Below are 17,834 nucleotides of genomic sequence, written 5' to 3'. Positions count from 1 at the left end.
TGTGGCTGGTTTTTCCAGATCTCGTTTTGCTATCCCGGTTGTGAGTGGTACATCATTCGACTCCCATCAATGAAGTATTTTGGGTGGGAGTCTTGCTTGGTTCTAAGATCTGAGTCTTGTTATTTTCTAGGTAGTTGGTGATCGTCTGTTTTTGTTCTTGCTCTCTCTTTGGCAATGGAACTGTCTATGGCTAGTTTTTTGGTTCTAAAGTTTGGAGTTCACTGGTTACGCTTCCCGGCTTGCTTGTCCTTCGGATTCAGTTTGTCCTTGATTCTTGTTAGAGGAATTAGTCCTTGTTCCCTATTTTAGGTCGTTTCTATCTAGGCGTTTACTGGTCGTGTCATTTGTTGTTGTCCGACTTCGCCGCATTCAGAGGTGTGATGAAGATCAATAGGTCTTAACTTGCCGGATTATGAGCCACAGATTCATGGTGATGGGAAGGTAGTCTCTCATTATTTGGGAGGAGGAAGATGCATCATGTGGCTTGTTGTGGGCATCAGCTGCCGATTACTCACCGTGGGAGAAGTAAAAAAGCAACTATGTTGTTCTTGCCTTGTATGTGTGGCTCGCACATTTGTTTGAGATTACTTATAGATGTCTATTGGTGTCTTTTTATTTGAGTTTTTATTGCTGGCCGGTTTGGCTGAGGTTGTAAGAATACTTTGATTACAAGTGTTAGAAAAAAAGAATAAAAAGTGAGAGAACGACATATAAACAATAGGTAACTTTGAATTTTTTGTTCCGTTTTGACAATTTTCTAAAAAAACAATAGATAACGCTCATTTTTTCTGGTATGTATCCCTCTTACATCTAGGCATTTATCATTGTATGTATAAGGTATCTGTTCTCCACTGATTCAGATACGAAACCGTAGGATAGGAAACTCGATCAGCAGAAAACAGTTCATAAGTTTTAGGGTTCAACTTATAAGGTCCAACAAGAAGAGCAACTTCGGCTAATATAGCCAAATATTACTTCATATACAAACAAAAAAACAACCTGAAATTTATCTCTAGTCCTTATCACTAGACAGGAATAGACAAACTCTTTACAATTCTTTGCACAAAGCATTTATGCTTCTTCTGTAATTCTTCTTCGGCTTTGTGAAATCATCACTATGTTTAGACCACGTAATGAATTGATCCAAGATTCCCTTAATCTTTGTTTTAAATGAAATATTACACCTTAAGTTTTATATTAAATTAAAATTTCTTTCACAATAAGTGTTATTATACATTTTCGATACATATATTAAACAAATTTTTGATTTCACTCTTATTTGTAGTTTAATAATTAATAAATTCAAACAAAAAATAAAAATAATGAAGATAAACCACAAAATCATGTTTTTAATTTGCGTGCAAAACCACATCAAACAGAATGAATATTTAATTAACAATATTAAATGCTTGAAACATATAAGTAAATATAAAAATGTTACCCCTATAGCTAACTGAAGTACACAAGAATTATGTTGTTGCAAAACAACTAAAAACGTTATTTTATAGTTAATGCAAATCACCAGCTATAACATTCAAAGCGAGTCGATTACTATATATATACACACTTATAGATCATGGGAATGAAAGAAGAAAAAAAATTCAACTAAGAAAGTTAAAAATTAATCATAAATGATAGAGATGAAGACAATTTTCATGGCATTTTTCTTTATTGCCACTTTAGTATCATATGTGTATCCAAGTTTGGGTCAAAAAGTTGTTGACGATGAACCACTGGTCAATTCTGGTCGCGAATTTGATACATTGGATATGATATCGCCGGCTTCCGAAGATTATAATATTCATATGCTCAAGAACATGTCACCAAAATACATAACATATGTCAAAACATGTCATGACAAGATGGGGCCCAGTGGTGGTGCGAAATGTAATGATGATGTTCTTGAAGAAATTCTTACGAATAAACCCGTTTCCAGAGAATGTTGTCTGAAGGTAGTAAAAGCCGGTAAAGAATGTTACATGGAAACTATAAAGTTTATATTTCGATTGTATCAACTCAAACGTTTTGCTTCTCAAGTTTCTGTAATGACCCACCATCTCTACTATCCCCACTATCTCCACCATCTCCACTATCTCCACTATCTCCACCATCTCCACCATCCCCAACTTCTTTAAAGAGAAAGAGAGAGAGAGAGAGAAAGAGAGAGAGAAAGAGAGAGAAAGCTCACATGAGCTCGTCGCCGGAGCAACCGTGCGCCGTGATCACGTTCAGCTTGCCACCACCGATAAACACCCTAGGTAATCGCCGGAAACCGCATTCCTTAAACTCAGTTTCGTTTCCGTTTAGTAAATCGACCATAACTTTCTAACCGTAGTGAATCTCGTGCATCCAAGGCCATCTTCGTGTTCCTCTCGTCAAGACGAAGCCGTAGACACCAACCGTGTCGCGATCGGAGCCCGGACGAAGCCGTACGCGCTTCCGGAAGTTTCGCCTCTGCGCGCGTGAGTTCCACGCGCCGCCGCCGAACCACCGTCCTCCGCCGCAGCTCCGCCGTCGCCGCCGGCCAACTTACCGGTAAGCCGCCGCCGTAGCTCCGCCGTCGCCGCCGGTGACCCGGTGAGTCAACTCGGTTGACTCGGTTAACCGGTTGGTTAGCCGGTTTAAATTGATTTCAATTCGGTTAGGCTAAACCGGTCGGTTTAAATCAATTGGAAATCGGTCAGGATAAACCAGATTAATTAATTAAATAATTAATTAATTAATTAATTAATTAATTAAATAATTAATTAATTAATTAAATAATTGATTTTTGACCAGCGGGTTGACTTTTCCGTAAATATCCGTTTTAAACCGTTCGAAAGGCGTTCTGACTCGAAATTTCGATCTGATTTCAGATTTGGAGTCCATTTGAGCAGCTGGAGTTCATATATACCACTTCTCTTCATTGCTAAGGTGAGGGCTACTCCGTTAAATCCCGAGCTAGTTTAGTACTACCCTTATGGAAAGTTTAGTTTCGAAACATGATCCGTCTCTGTGAATCGAGTGTGTTTGAGAGTCTTGCTTGTTTATTATTATTATTGATTGTTAAACCGGAAATAGGATAATAGAGGATTCAACGGTTGATTGAAATGATTGATGTTAAGAATTGTTATATATATGTATATATATACGAGTCCATGTTTTGGAGATTTGCGGGGTGCAGAGACGTTTGCACTGGCTGCCTATGTTTGAGGAGTTTTGCGGGGTGCAGAGACGTTTGCACTGGCTGCCATGTTTGTGGAGATTTGTGGGGGTACAGAGACGTTTGTACTTACGACGCCTTAGAGATTTGCGGGGTGCAGTGTGGACTACTGTGCTAGCGACGCCTGTAAAGTATATATATTTATATCCTTATGAGGAAATGTGATATGCTATTATCGCATTGGTTGTATCATGTCTAGTCCACTAGACATATGTGATTGTTCTGTGTGGTGTAATAGGCACCGTGATTGTCTCATGCTAGAGCTAGGCCTACATAGTTGTAGTGCTATGAACTGAGTCAGTGGTTTGCGGTTTAGCATCCCATACCTCACTAGGCGATTCCCCTGTCGTTCACCCCTCCTTATTTCCCCCTTTCAGGTGAGACCGACGAGCAGGAGTGATTTTTCGGACCGGTGCTATTGGGCTTTTGGGCTTCTATCGTTTTATCGCTTTTATCGTTATCGGGCCTCTAGGCCTTTGGACTTTTATCGTTATGGTATTTCGTATTTTGGATTCTCGGTTTATGTCGTACCTTATGTTTCGGAATTTATTTTATATTATGGAATTCATGCGTGGATGTGGACTTTCAAATATTTATATATGGATATTTCAGATATTTGTATTTATCGAAGTATTTTTACTATTTCGAAAGTGACGGGTGTCACAATTTGGTATCAGAGCTGTTTATTTATCGTAACATTTTATTATGTAAATCAGGGTGTCACAATTTTGGTATCAGAGCTGTTTATTTATCGTAACATTTTATTATGTAAATCGGGGTGTCACAATTTGGTATCAGAGCGGGTTCCGTCCCGGCTCCGACCCGGGATGGCGATTTTTGGAGACCTGGTTTTATTCGGTTTTGACTGTTTTAAACGATTTCAAAATATTTTCGGGGATTTGGGAATTTTGAAAAAAAAAAAAATAATAAATAAATAACACCTTTCCGTTCGATATCACTCCTCCTTAAATGTTGGTATCCAAAGTTCAGGGTAAGTTAACTTTTCGCTTTCCTTTTAGATGCCGCCAAGGAGAGTCAGCTTATACCTTATTCGACACGGGAGCCTCTCATAGTTTTGTGAGTCCGCGCTTAGTCCAGTCTTGGTCTTTTCGGGGAGTCTTTGAACCGAAGGCTAAGCAGATCCAGACTGCCGGCACGGAGAAGTTGGGTGCAGTTGGCATTCATCACGATGTACCAGTTCTACTTGGAGGAGTCGAGTTGCTCGGAGATTTGACGGAGATGGAGATGAGCTCCTACGATGTTATACTTGTGATGGATTGGTTGTCGCGACATCGAGTAGTCTTGGATTGTCCGAAGGCAAGAGTTAATATCCCAAGAGAAGAAGGAAAGATCATTTGCGAGGGAATTCAGACACACCGGGAAATTCCTATCGTCTCCATGTTGCGTGCAGAAGAATTATTGGAAAGTGGAGCAGAGGGATTTTTGACAACCATTTCGATGGTTAAGGAGGACGGTCAGCAGAAGCTGCATGATATACCAGTGGTCGCCGAGTACGAGGATGTTTTTGAGCCTTTAAAAGGGCCACCACCAGCTAGAGCGGACGTTCTTACAATAGAAGTAGAACCAGGAGCAGCACCAATTTCACGAGCTCCATACCGTCTCGCACCAACTGAGATGGCAGAGTTAAAGAAACAATTGGAGGAGCTATCTGATAAGGGGTTTATCAGGCCGAGTACGTCACCGTGGGGAGCACCAGTGTTGTCTGTGAAGAAGAAAGATGGGAGTTTCAGACTTTGTATAGATTACAGAGGTTTGAACAAAGTGACCATCAAGAATAAATACCCGCTCCCGCGTATCGACGAGTTGTTGGACCAGTTGCAGGGAGCTTCATGGTTCTCTAAGATTGACTTGGCATCGGGATACCACCAGATTGCGATAGCTGAGGGAGATGTGCGGAAGACGGCATTCCGTACTTGTTATGGACATTACGAGTTTGTGGTGATGCCATTTGGGTTGACGAACGCACCAGCCGCGTTCATGAAGCTTATAAATGATGTGTTTCGGGAGCACTTGGATAAGTGTGTGATCGTTTTCATCGACGACATTTTGGTTTATTCTCGGAGTAGAGAAGAGCATGCTGAGCATTTGAGGATTGTGCTGGATAAGCTTCGGGAACACCAGTTGTTTGCCAAGCTGAGTAAGTGTAGCTTTTGGCAGAGGAAGATTGGATTTTTGGGCCATGTGATTTCAGAAGCAGGAGTTGCCGTAGACCAGGAGAAGATTACCGCCATTTCAGAGTGGCCGACGCCAAAGAATGCTACGGAGATCCGCAGTTTTCTCGGTTTGGCGGGGTACAACAGGAAGTACGTCAAGAGTTTTGCTAGCATTGCAAAGCCAATGACGAAGCTGACGGGCAGAGACGTCAAGTTTGATTGGTCAGACGATTGCTCGAGGAGTTTCACTAAGTTGAAGCGACAGCTGACCCATGCGCCCGTTTTGGTACTCCCGAGGCCAGGGATACCATATGAGGTTTACACTGATGCGTCAGGCACTGGTTTAGGATGTGTATTGATGCAGGAAGGTCAGGTCATTGCATATGCATCACGTCAGTTGAGGCCTCACGAGACCAATTATCCTACTCATGATTTGGAGTTGGCAGCAGTTGTATTTGCATTAAAGATCTGGAGGTCATACTTGTATGGAGAGAAGGTGAAGATTTTCACGGACCATCAGAGTCTGAAGTACATATTTACGCAAACGGACTTGAATTTGAGGCAGCGTAGATGGATCGAGTTGTTAGCAGACTACAACCTGGATATTGCTTATCATCCGGGAAAAGCTAATCAGGTAGCAGATGCCTTGAGCAGGCGCAGGAGCGATGTTTCAGGAACCAAGGAGGTTCAATAGTTTACTAGGACACTTGCTAGTCTCAGATTGTGTGCCACTACCGTGGAAGGTGAGGCAGTTGGCCTCGAGGCTGTGGAGCAAGCAGATTTGTTATGGAAAGTGCGTAAGGCTCAGGATGCTGATAAGGCTTTTTGTAAGCAGATCGAGATTGAGAGTATTGGATATCATACAGCTTCGAGTGAGATGTTCATGTATCGGAACCGGGTTTGTGTGCCTAATGATGAGTTGTTAAAAAAGGAAATCTTGCAGCAGGCACACCACTCGCGTTTCTCTATTCATCCAGGGAACACCAAGATGTACAAGGATCTCAAGCATTATTATCATTGGCCTGGCATGAAGAGGGATGTTGCTTCATTTATATCGCAGTGTCAGACGTGTCAGATGGTCAAGGCCGAGCATCAGGTACCTAGCGGGTTATTGCAGAACCTGCCATTGCCAGAGTGGAAATGGGACATGGTAACAATGGATTTTGTGACGGGGTTGCCAACCACCTTAGGAGGAAAGAATGCCATCTGGGTAATCGTGGATAGACTTACCAAGTCAGCCCATTTTCTAACTATTAAGAAGACGGACAGAGCTAATTAGTTAGCACAGACTTACATCAACGAGATTGTGAGATTGCATAGAGTTCCCGTCAGCATTGTATCAGATCGAGATACAAAGTTTACGTCCGAATTTTGGAGAGCCTTCCAGAAGGCGCTTGGGACGAAAGTGCATATGAGTACGGCTTATCACCCGCAGACAGACGGTCAGCCAGAGAGGACGATTCAGACTTTGGAGGATATGCTTAGAGCTTGTGTTTTGGATTGGGAAGGGAGTTGGGCAAAGTACCTACCCCTAGCGGAGTTTGCCTACAATAATAGTTATCACTCGAGCATTAAGATGGCACCATATGAGGCCCTTTATGGTAGGCCTTGTCGCACACCGCTTTGTTGGACCGAAGTGGGGGAGCGACGTGAGATAGAACCTGCAATGGTTCAAGAGACAGTTGAGCAGGTTGAGATGCTTAAGATACGGCTTAGGGAAGCCCATGACCGTCAGAAGAGTTATGCAGATAAGCGGCGTAAAGATTTGGAGTTCCAGGTTGGCGACCTGGTATACCTGAAAATGAGGACATTTCAGGGAGGATCTAAGACTCGGAAGCTGAAGAAGCTTAAACCGAGATATATGGGACCATATCCCATTTTGGAGCGAATTGGAGCAGTTGCTTACCGATTGGATTTATCCGAAGAGTTATCAGATTTCCATGACGTGTTTCATGTTTCGGTTTTGAGGAAAGTCGTGAGAGAACCAGAGCTCATTTTGCAGCAGCCGCCCAGTGACCTTGGTAGGAATTTGCGTGCGCCGTGTCATCCAGTAGAGCTACTGGATCGCCAAGTGAGAGCAGGTGATGGTATGATGACTATGTTGGTCAAAGTTCGATGGGAGAGAGATGGTATTCAGGAAGAGACTTAGGAGTCCGAGCCCCAGATGAGGATTGATTATCCGGAGCTTTTCCGGGACATTGGGCACGTCAGCTTATGACATGAATTCGAGGACGAATTCCTTGTTAGTGGGGGAGAATTGTAATGACCCACCATCTCCACTATCCCCACTATCTCCACCATCTCCACTATCTCCACCATCTCCACCATCTCCACCATCCCCAACTTATTTAAAGAGAAAGAGAGAGAGAAAGAGAAAGAGAGAGAGAAAGAGAGAGAGAAAGCTCACCTGAGCTCGTCGCCGGAGCAACCGTGCGCCGTGATCACGTTCAGCTTGCCACCACCGATAAACACCCTAGGTAATCGCCGGAAACCGCATTCCTTAAGCTCAGTTTCGTTTCCGTTTAGTAAATCGACCATAACTTTCTAACCGTAGTGAATCTCGTGCATCCAAGGCCATCATCGTGTTCCTCTCGTCAAGACGAAGCCGTAGACACCAACCGCGTCGCGATCGGAGCCCGGACGAAGCCGTACGCGCTTCCGGAAGTTTCGCCTCTGCGCGCGTGAGTTCCACGCGCCGCCGCCGGACCACCGTCCTCAGCCGCAGCTCCGCCGTCGCCGCCGGCCAACTTACCGGTAAGCCGCCGCCGTAGCTCCGCCGTCGCCGCCGGTGACTCGCCGGCGACTCGCCAACTCGGCCGAGTCAACCCGGTGAGTCAACTCGGTTGACTCGGTTAACCGGTTGGTTAGCCGGTTTAAATTGATTTCAATTCGGTTAGGCTAAACCGGTCGGTTTAAATCAATTGAAAATCGGTTAGGATAAACCAGATTAATTAACTAAATAATTAATTAATTAATTAATTAATTAATTGATTAATTAATTAATTAATTGATTTTTGACCAGCGGGTTGACTTTTCCGTAAATATCCGTTTTAAACCGTTCGAAAGGCGTTCTGACTCGAAATTTCGATCTGATTTCAGATTTGGAGTCCATTTGAGCAGCTGGAGTTCATATATACCACTTCTCTTCATTGCTAAGGTGAGGGCTACTCCGTTAAATCCCGAGCTAGTTTAGTACTACCGTTATGGAAAGTTTAGTTTCGAAACATGATCCGTCTCTGTGAATCGAGTGTGTTTGAGAGTCTTGCTTGTTTATTATTATTATTGATTGTTAAACCGGAAATAGGATAATAGAGGATTCAACGGTTGATTGAAATGATTGATGTTAAGAATTGTTATATATATATGTATATATATACGAGTTCATGTTTTGGAGATTTGCGGGGTGCAGAGACGTTTGCACTGGCTACCTATGTTTGAGGAGTTTTGCGGGGTGCAGAGACGTTTGCACTGGCTGCCATGTTTGTCGAGATTTGCGGGGGTACAGAGACGTTTGTACTTACGACGCCTTAGAGATTTGCGGGGTGCAGTGTGAACTACTGTGCTAGCGACGCCTGTAAAGTATATATATTTATATCCTTATGAGGAAATGTGATATGCTATTATCGCATTGGTTGTATCATGTCTAGTCTACTAGACATATGTGATTGTTCTGTGTGGTGTAATAGGCACCGTGATTGTCTCATGCTAGAGCTAGGCCTACATAGTTGTAGTGCTATGAACTGAGTCAGTGGTTTGTGGTTTAGCATCCCATACCTCACTGGGCGATTCCCCTGTCGTTCACCCCTCCTTATTTCCCCCTTTCAGGTGAGACCGACGAGCAGGAGTGATTTTTCGGACCGGTGCTATTGGGCTTTTGGGCTTCTATCGTTTTATCGCTTTTATCGTTATCGGGCCTCTAGGCCTTTGGACTTTTATCGTTATGGTATTTCGTATTTTGGATTCTCGGTTTATGTCGTACCTTATGTTTCGGATTTTATTTTATATTATGGAATTCATGCGTGGATGTGGACTTTCAAATATTTATATATGGATATTTCAGATATTTGTATTTATCGAAGTATTTTTACTATTTCGAAAGTGACGGGTGTCACAATTTGGTATCAGAGCTGTTTATTTATCGTAACATTTTATTATGTAAATCGGGGTGTCACAATTTTGGAATCAGAGATGTTTATTTATCGTAACATTTTATTATGTAAATCGGGGTGTCACAGTTTCTTTCAAAACCAATAAGGTTTGGAATAGATGTTCTATTGAAGTTGAAGATCCTTCATCATCTCAGGAAAGTCCTTCATAGATGTTATCTTGATTGGTTGAACTTCCGTTATATTATATGATGTATTATAAAATAATGGTTTGTTATACTATTCTATCTATATAAAATGAAATCAAAGTTTCCTATGAATATTTGTTCTCCTAATTTTAATCATGGGTTGTTTTACCAAGTGTTTGTTTAGTACAGTTTTTAGATTATCAAATATAAGATCTGATTGCACATGAATCTTGTTAAAAATATATGTGTATATTTTTTTCTTTGTAACTGGAATAAATTATGTTGTTTAAAAATCAAGTAAATTTATAAGAACAAATAAAAAGTGAGAAAACGGCATAAGAAAAGAAAACAATATAGGTAACTCTCATTTTTTCTTTGGTATGTATCCCTTTTACATCTAGGCAGTGTATTATTATATGTATAACTCTGGGATTATAATAGCAATATTGTTCTATGACGTACAATTGTACGCCACCAATCTCATCATTTACCTTTCTAACAAGCATGGCCGGCAATGGACATAAATATGAGTGAATTATTGGCCTGTGATCTCTAAAATTTTAAAATAAATTTGTAACAAAGCAACTTGAATCCAACGATCTCTCTCTACTGGTTAAGGTTTAAAGGCTTTTACACTCATGTCTAAGGTTCGAATCCCAGACTATGCAATTTCTAGCGGATTACAAGAAATTCAAGTTTCAAGTCCCGGAGGAAGCGAATTATTAAACAATTATGTCGACTACGGAAGAAAGACTTACAAGGGATCTTCAACATTGTGCAAGTAAATCTGGCCAGACGTAGATCTTCATAGGACAACTCAGGTGATGCAGTTAGACTTAATCGTCTCTTTCTGATATCGTAATATCCTAATAAATTAGCATTAAAAAAATAATGATAAATAGTTTACAAATCTACTTGCAACATCTTCTTCACGTGTGTGGTGGTCTCAACTTCAGCCACAGGTTAGAACATAATTTATCATTGTTTATGTCGGTAATTAACACGTGATGCATAGTTTAGAGAGTACACTTTGAATATCTCAACAACATTCTTACCAAACTCTTAGCACTAATTTTATTAATTAGAACAATTCACTTGATACGCGGCGTGATAATTGACACATCATCATCATACAGATAAAGACATACTACTTATTTCTTCTTACGCCATTAAACCAAATCAACAAGCCTTAAGCGGGGTCCCACAGAGACAGAGATTGTGAGAGAAAGCAGATGGTTCAAATGTCTGAAGGAGACCACCACTTGGGATTTTTCCACAGAGATGATTGTAACTAACGTTGAAATGCTCGAGACGCAGCTTAGTCAGCTCCCTAGGAAACTTCCCGGATATTTTGTTATGGCTCAGATCCAACGACACTATGCTCCTAGCGAACTTAACCTTGGAGAGATCGAACTCAAACATGTTTCTCGATAGATCCAGTCGTATTGTTGTTTTGTTACGTCCGAAAAACATCGAACCATCTCCAATGAAACTGTTTCCCGACAGATCCACTGCATTAAAGTCATACTTTGACAACGATTCTGGTACTTTTCCTGCAAGACAATAATATTAAACCGGTTTAATAAATAAGAAAAGGGACAGATCTTATAAATAATTAACTTAATATCCGAATAAATAATTTTAGTGGTTACAAAACATTTAAGCTACGAGGCTGGTAAAAATATGGGATATCTTAGAAATAATTAATTTTTTTAATCTCCCAATATGTATTTTGCTGGTTACAACACATTTTAAGCTACGACTACGAGGCACTATATAATGTGACAAGAAATATACAGTACAGTATTAAATAAAAGTACAAAGATGTTGCTTACCTGAGAGCTTATTGTTAAACAAGTAGAGATTAGGAACGGTGCCAACAAATGAACCGAAAGAGTTTGGTATAGAACCGGTTAACTTATTGTCGTTGATCTGAAGGGCTCCTAGCTTCGGCATCTGAGAAAGCGAACCGGGAATTGGACCGGTGAACTGGTTAAACGAAAGGTCTAAAAACGTAACGCTCTTGAGCTCGCTGATGAAATCAGGAATATAACCGGAGAGATTGGTCTGCTTTAACCGGAGGAGGTCCAGGTACTTGAGCTTGGTGATGGTGTGTGGAATGTTCCCAGTGAGGTGAGTCAGGTAACTGAAATCAAGCGTACGGAGCTCAAGAAGGTCGCCGACCTGGGCCGGAATCTGGCCGGATATTTCACCGGAGGAGATGGTGAGAGCGGTGACGCGGCCGTTGGTGCACTCGACGCCGGTCCAGGTGGTGCAGAAGTCGGTTTGGGGGTTCCAAGAGGAGAGGAGTGGAGGGTTGTTTAAGGCTTTCTTGATTTGGAGGAGGGCATTCTTGTCATTTGAGGAGGAGCTGTGAGAAGATGGGAGAGAGATGAAGAGTATGGTGAAGAAGATAGAGAGGTGAAGAAGGAGCTTCATTGTGATTTTGAGTGGTTGCTTCTGAGTAGTGAGAGGATGCTACTACTTCTGATATATAACAGAGAATTTCAGTGGAACACAGCTGTGTTATGTTACTGCATTTGTACAAACTACAAACTAGGGTTTTACACAGCTCCCAACGTACAGTATTACTATTTTCTTAAAGTTTTGTTATTCATAAAGCGCGGTAAATACATATTCAATTTTTTATTTGAAATTTTGAAAGTTTGCATGTGGCTGCAGTCACTCCACGAACACAATGTGTGGCATAGTAAGTACAATCATGTGAATTGCCATGCTGCAATCATTTCATGTACATGCAATGCAAACGATAAGTATTTAAACAGTATACGTATCTTTAATACTACAAATTACGTGACATTATTCACAAAGAACGAAAAAAACGTGTGAAACATCTAATGATTATGACATGACAACGGAATCCAATGAGTGTGCGACAGTCTTTGTTGTGAATCGAGACAAAAACAATAATACACGTAATACAATGGGCAGACAAATGAGTATTAGTAGAGCCCACCACTTTCGAAAGCCAAACGAATCTTATTCCTAAAATCAAAACAAATGATACAACACGAGTAACTTAACCAAGACTCTTTCCATTCCTGTGAAACTCATCATTGTGCAGCAGAAATGTGTGGAGAGAACAGTTCCCATCCGCTCTCTAGCTTCATTAAAAGTCATTTGTAATATTCTGAGCTGCAAATTCGAAGGCAATAAAAGAAGAAGAGGTTGTAAATGAAAGTATGTCAAAACTAGTATTTTGATTCTCTATTTAATAGTTTGACCCCGTACGTTGGCCATTGCGTCAGTCAACCTAATTTGTAGCATAGCGAGTATAATAATCAGAATTACAATTAAGCAATCATCCTAGATGCATAAAAAGTTACGATCAAACCCTTGAAAGGTATGGCTCTGACTCTGAGTGTACCATATCTAATGTTGCCTTGGATGACATTAACTTAACGTCTAGTGTATATTAATATTGAAAATTATATAAAAGTTAATGTGTCATTAGATTAGACTATGCTTAATAACAACTCCAGACATTAATGAAACAAAAAAATATTCACCTAGTCTCAATTTCTTAAATATTAACACATCACAGTTTCACGAGATTGTAATCCTTGGCTTATATTAACACATCACAGTTTCACAGTTTAAGGTTTTACACACATATTAAGAAACAATAAATACAATATTTTAGTTGTTACTTTTTGATTATATCAATAAAGTTTCACCACTCATAATTTTACTTTTTAATTTATGTTTAAATTTTAAAAATAAATGCATTAATTATATCTCAAAACATCAAGATAAAAATATAGAACATCTTACATTCATATCCGGAGGGAGTATTGTTTTTCTAGATAATGGTGGTATGTGAAAAAAAGGGGCTCTTGGTTTCACCCTCATAACTCTTCTTTCTCTAGTAAACCTTGGCTTATTGTTTCGTTTCAAGAACAAATGGCCTAACATGAACAAAAAACAATAAGAAACCCAACAAAAAAAAAGAATGTAATCTTTTGTCTTTTGTCTTTGGAGTTACGTTTTGCCGCAACATCCACCTCTCTTCCCACTTTCCTCCTCGCTCGGAATGATAATCCTAGTCCCCTTCAAGAGACTCGAGTTCCCATCGGCGTCATCATCATCAGCCGTCAGTGATTTCTTGCTGATTATACGATAAATCTCTGTTAAGATGGTCAAAAACGCGGTTTCGACATTGGTAGCTTCGAGAGCCGAGGTTTCCATGAAGAACAAGTTTTCTCTTTGTGCAAACTCTTGTGCGTCTTCTGTTGGCACTGCTCTTAGGCTTCCGAGATCGCATTTGTTTCCGATTAGCATAATCACTATGTTTTTGTCCGCGTGCCCTCTTAACTCTTCTAGCCATTTAGCCATGTGATCAAATGATTGACGTTTGGTCATGTCGTAGACCAACATTGCCCCAACAGCTCCACGGTAGTATGCGCTTGTCACCGCCCGGTACCTGAAAACAAAAACAAAAAAACAGTAAAAACCTGATGTATATATGACAAACAGGGTAATTAATTGTACAAAACTATGGAAGTCAATGGGAAACTTAGTTTCTGAAATGGGTACTCGTGAATTGTTATGAGTTATGACAAAGAAGCATAGAGTACGAAAGGCACTGTGGTGTTGTTCGGTAGTTTTCGTACTTTCACGTATCTTACAAAACAATTCACATTCATCTCTGAATATTGTTGCCACTTTCTTCATGTGTAACATACTAGTTTTTTTTTGTTTAATGATTAAAAAGCTTTGGACCCCGAAGGCTTGTACTAAGAATGAGGTTCAAATCATGTTAAATTAACAGGACGTCTTTCCTAACGAGAATCGAACATGAGACTCCTTATATACCCCTGCCAGGTGATCCAAGAATTTTAGCCACTATGTCAACCCTTTAGTGGTAACATAGTAGTCTTTTCTCAACAGAGATGATTTACATTAGAACATCGATCCTGTAACCATATATATATATCTACTTAAATTATTTGCCTAATATCCGAAAACATCAATCTCTACCAACATTAATCAATAATAAGGATGAGTTGTGAATGTTTCTGATCATTAACAAATGGGTACGTTGTTAATTTTGAGAGAATGAAAACACATGTTATTACCACGTTATAATAACCATGCATGCATGTCACTGTCTAAGCGAATGAAGAATTGAGACAATTAAGTAGCGTGAAGTGGAAGATGAGCAAACCTTTCTTGGCCAGCAGTATCCCAAATCTGAGCTTTGACGGTTTTGTTATCGATAACGAGCGTTTTAGTCTGGAACTCAACACCGATGGTGGCTTTAGAATCGACACTAAACTCATTCCTAGCGAACCGAGCAAGAAGCTGTGTTTTTCCGACCGCGGAATCACCGATCAAGACGACTTTAAACACGTAATCGATCTTTTGGTTGTAATCTCCATACAAATTAGACATCTTTAAAACAAAAAAAAAACGGACACGAGATAATATTCCAGATCACGATCGTCTGAAACAGATCCACGCGAAGAAGAGTCTCGGATTCGTGTAATCAACGGAATGTAGCATGAACAGAGAAGAAACTCAGATCAAAAATGGAATCGCGAGAGAGAGAGAGAGAGAGAGAGATGCGAATGAGAGAAACAGAGGATTAACGGCCCATGCGGGACCCAGTTACTCTTGTTCCTATGTGCCGTGGATCACAGATCTTACCCTAGACTACATTATCTCGGCCGTTTATTTTACATATAGCCTCTTGGTCACCGTTGAATCCCCTAACCGGTGGTCTTTATCTGAACCGATTATTAGAAGTATTCAATTCAAATTAACCAAAAAAATAAGGCGAATGAAATCAAATACCAAATCAACATCGGTTTATTTATTTGGTCACATCAAACCAGTTTCGGTTAAATTTAGGAAATTTACAAAGTTCCATTAGACCATGAGTAGTGCTGGGTTCGCGGGTCAACCCGCCCCGACCCGCCCCGCCCCGCCGCGGGTCGAATCATTTTTTCGATTCACAAACTCGACCCGCATAACCCGCAAACAAAAACTTTTATATCCGCACCCGTCCCGGCAAAACCCGTGGATAATATTAATTATATTAAAAATAGTTATTTTAATTAAAAATGATTATTTTCTAATTATATAATAATTATTTTAATTAAAAATAATTATTTTTATTTATATAATAGTTATTTTTAAAAAATACTATAAAAAATATATTTATAATTAAAATTATACAAATATTTATTGTTTTTTATATATTTTACGAAAAATGCTTTTTTCAATTTTTTTTTTTTTTAATTTGCGGGTTGGCGGGTACCCGCGATTCAAATTCGGCTAATCCGCACCAGCCCCGCTCAAAATAATCTCGACCCGTACCCGCACCCGCGATTTAAAAATTTCAAATGGTTCGACCCGCACCCGCCCCGCGGCGGGTCAAACAAGGCGGATCCCGCGGGCAATGATTAAAATTTCCAGCTCTAACCATGAGCATTAGAGTATTTTTTAATATTTTTTATGTGGGTCCATGAATAGTTAAGAACCTAAATCTCTTGTTTTCTGCATTAGTGAACTTCAAGAAAGAGTTCATAGAAATAAAATAATAATATTTATTATTCATAATAATAAATTTTTTTTTTCAAATTTCAAATTATTGAGAAAACATGAATAAAATAATACATTAAAAGATATTATAAATATTTTTTAACTTTTTATTCAATACATAAAGAGTAGAATACATAAACCAAGAAATTCAATAACATACAAAGCTTATTCATCGTCATCACCAAACTTTTGCCAATATATTTTCCATTAAATCAGCTTTCAAACGACCATGCTTCGCTGGATCTCGAACTTCTCTGCGCATGCCTAACATATCGACATGAATACTATCCCTCCTTGTCACCCTCGAACTTCTACTTGACTCTCCTGACTCGAACTCAGATGTGTCAATTTGAGCGTATCTGCGTCGTTCGTTCTCCACTATCATATTGTGCAATATGACACAAGTTCTCATTATCTTTCCTATCTTTTCCTTGTCCCATAGTAGAGCTGGGTTTTTAACAATTGCAAACCTTGATTGTAATACTCCAAAAGCCCGTTCGACATATTTTCTGGCGGATTCTTGCTTTTTTGCAAATTTCTCGGCTTTAGGACCTTGAGGAAGTGGGATGGATTGGATAAATGTTGACCAGTTTGGATAAATTCCGTCAGTAAGATAGTAGGCCATACGATAAGTGTGGTCGTTGACCTTGAACTTAACTTTTGGTGCTCGACCTTGTACGATGTCATCGAAAACCGGTGACCGATCAAGAATATTGATATCATTGGTAATCCGAAAAATGTGTGCCATATCCAAAGATCTTGTGATGCCACAGCTTCTAAGACAATTGTCGGCTTTCCCGTACCACGTGTGTACTGACCTTTCCAAGCGGTTGGGCAGTTTTTCCGCTCCCAATGCATACAATCGATGCTGCCTATCATCCCTGGAAAACCGCGTACCTCTCCAACATCGAGCAATCGTTGAAAATCCTCAGATGTAGGTCTGCGTAGATACTCATCTCCAAACAATTGTATAATTGCATTAGTGAAATTTTCCAAACATAAACGTGAAGTACTGTCAGCAAGTCGGAGATACTCGTCATATGTATCTCCTGATTGACCATATGCCAGCATACGTATAGCTGCCGTACACTTTTGAAGTGCAGATAGCCCATACCTTCCGCAAGCATTTCGTCTTTGCTGAAAGTATGGAAATTCATTACTTACACGTTCGACAATGTGGAGGAACAATGGCTTGTTCATTCGAAAACGCCTCCTAAACATTTCTGGTGGGTATGTAGGATTTTCTTGGAAATAATCGTTCCATAGCTGATTGTGTCCTTGTTCCCGATGTCTTTCGATATAAGCCCGTCTTTTCTGCTTGTTGGGGTGAGCATCTATCACTGAGTCGATGAAATTATCAACTACTTGGTCGACCATTTCTTCTAAAGCTTCATCAACTTCATCACTTGATGAGGAACACATTAGTGAAAGTTTTTTCCTAAAATCAGAAAAGAGGATTTGTTCATATTTTTTATAATATTTTTTTTCATTATTCTATCATATTTATCCTAATCTAATTTTTTTTCATTATTCAATCATATTAATTCTATCATATTATCAATCATATTAATTCTATCATATTTTTTCCTAATCTTAT

The 17,834-nt window shown here is 39.9% G+C and overlaps 4 protein-coding genes across 4 annotated transcripts; 1 reads left to right on the top strand and 3 right to left on the bottom strand.

Moving 5' to 3' along the window:
* The first annotated feature begins 1,631 nt into the window (after positions 1 to 1,631).
* LOC125580337 (protein DOWN-REGULATED IN DIF1 11-like) lies at positions 1,632 to 10,849 on the top strand. Its single transcript, XM_048744686.1, has 3 exons — positions 1,632 to 2,036; position 3,919; positions 9,612 to 10,849. The coding sequence occupies exons 1-3, from the start codon at positions 1,632 to 1,634 to the stop codon at positions 9,692 to 9,694; spliced, it is 489 nt and encodes a 162-aa protein (XP_048600643.1). The 3' UTR covers positions 9,695 to 10,849.
* Positions 10,719 to 12,185, bottom strand: LOC106416600 (leucine-rich repeat protein FLOR 1). Its single transcript, XM_013857521.3, has 2 exons — positions 11,506 to 12,185; positions 10,719 to 11,223 (listed from the first exon to the last, which is right to left on the bottom strand). The coding sequence occupies exons 1-2, from the start codon at positions 12,107 to 12,109 to the stop codon at positions 10,850 to 10,852; spliced, it is 978 nt and encodes a 325-aa protein (XP_013712975.1). The 5' UTR covers positions 12,110 to 12,185; the 3' UTR covers positions 10,719 to 10,849.
* Positions 12,186 to 13,457: 1,272 nt separating this feature from the next.
* LOC106418013 (ras-related protein RABA4d) lies at positions 13,458 to 15,750 on the bottom strand. The gene is made up of 2 exons (XM_013858705.3): positions 14,859 to 15,750; positions 13,458 to 14,114 (listed from the first exon to the last, which is right to left on the bottom strand). The coding sequence occupies exons 1-2, from the start codon at positions 15,083 to 15,085 to the stop codon at positions 13,673 to 13,675; spliced, it is 669 nt and encodes a 222-aa protein (XP_013714159.1). The 5' UTR covers positions 15,086 to 15,750; the 3' UTR covers positions 13,458 to 13,672.
* A 665-nt stretch (positions 15,751 to 16,415) lies between these two features.
* Positions 16,416 to 17,659, bottom strand: LOC111201816. Its single transcript, XM_048744060.1, has 2 exons — positions 17,098 to 17,659; positions 16,416 to 16,615 (listed from the first exon to the last, which is right to left on the bottom strand). Exons 1-2 carry the CDS (start codon positions 17,657 to 17,659, stop codon positions 16,416 to 16,418), a joined length of 762 nt encoding a protein of 253 aa, XP_048600017.1.
* Between the last annotated feature and the right edge of the window lie 175 nt (positions 17,660 to 17,834).

Source organism: Brassica napus, chromosome C1, assembly GCF_020379485.1.
Source record: "Brassica napus cultivar Da-Ae chromosome C1, Da-Ae, whole genome shotgun sequence".
NCBI lineage: Eukaryota > Viridiplantae > Streptophyta > Magnoliopsida > Brassicales > Brassicaceae > Brassica > Brassica napus.
The sequence above is the reverse complement of the archived record's forward strand: the minus strand, read 5'-3'. Positions and strand labels throughout refer to the sequence as shown.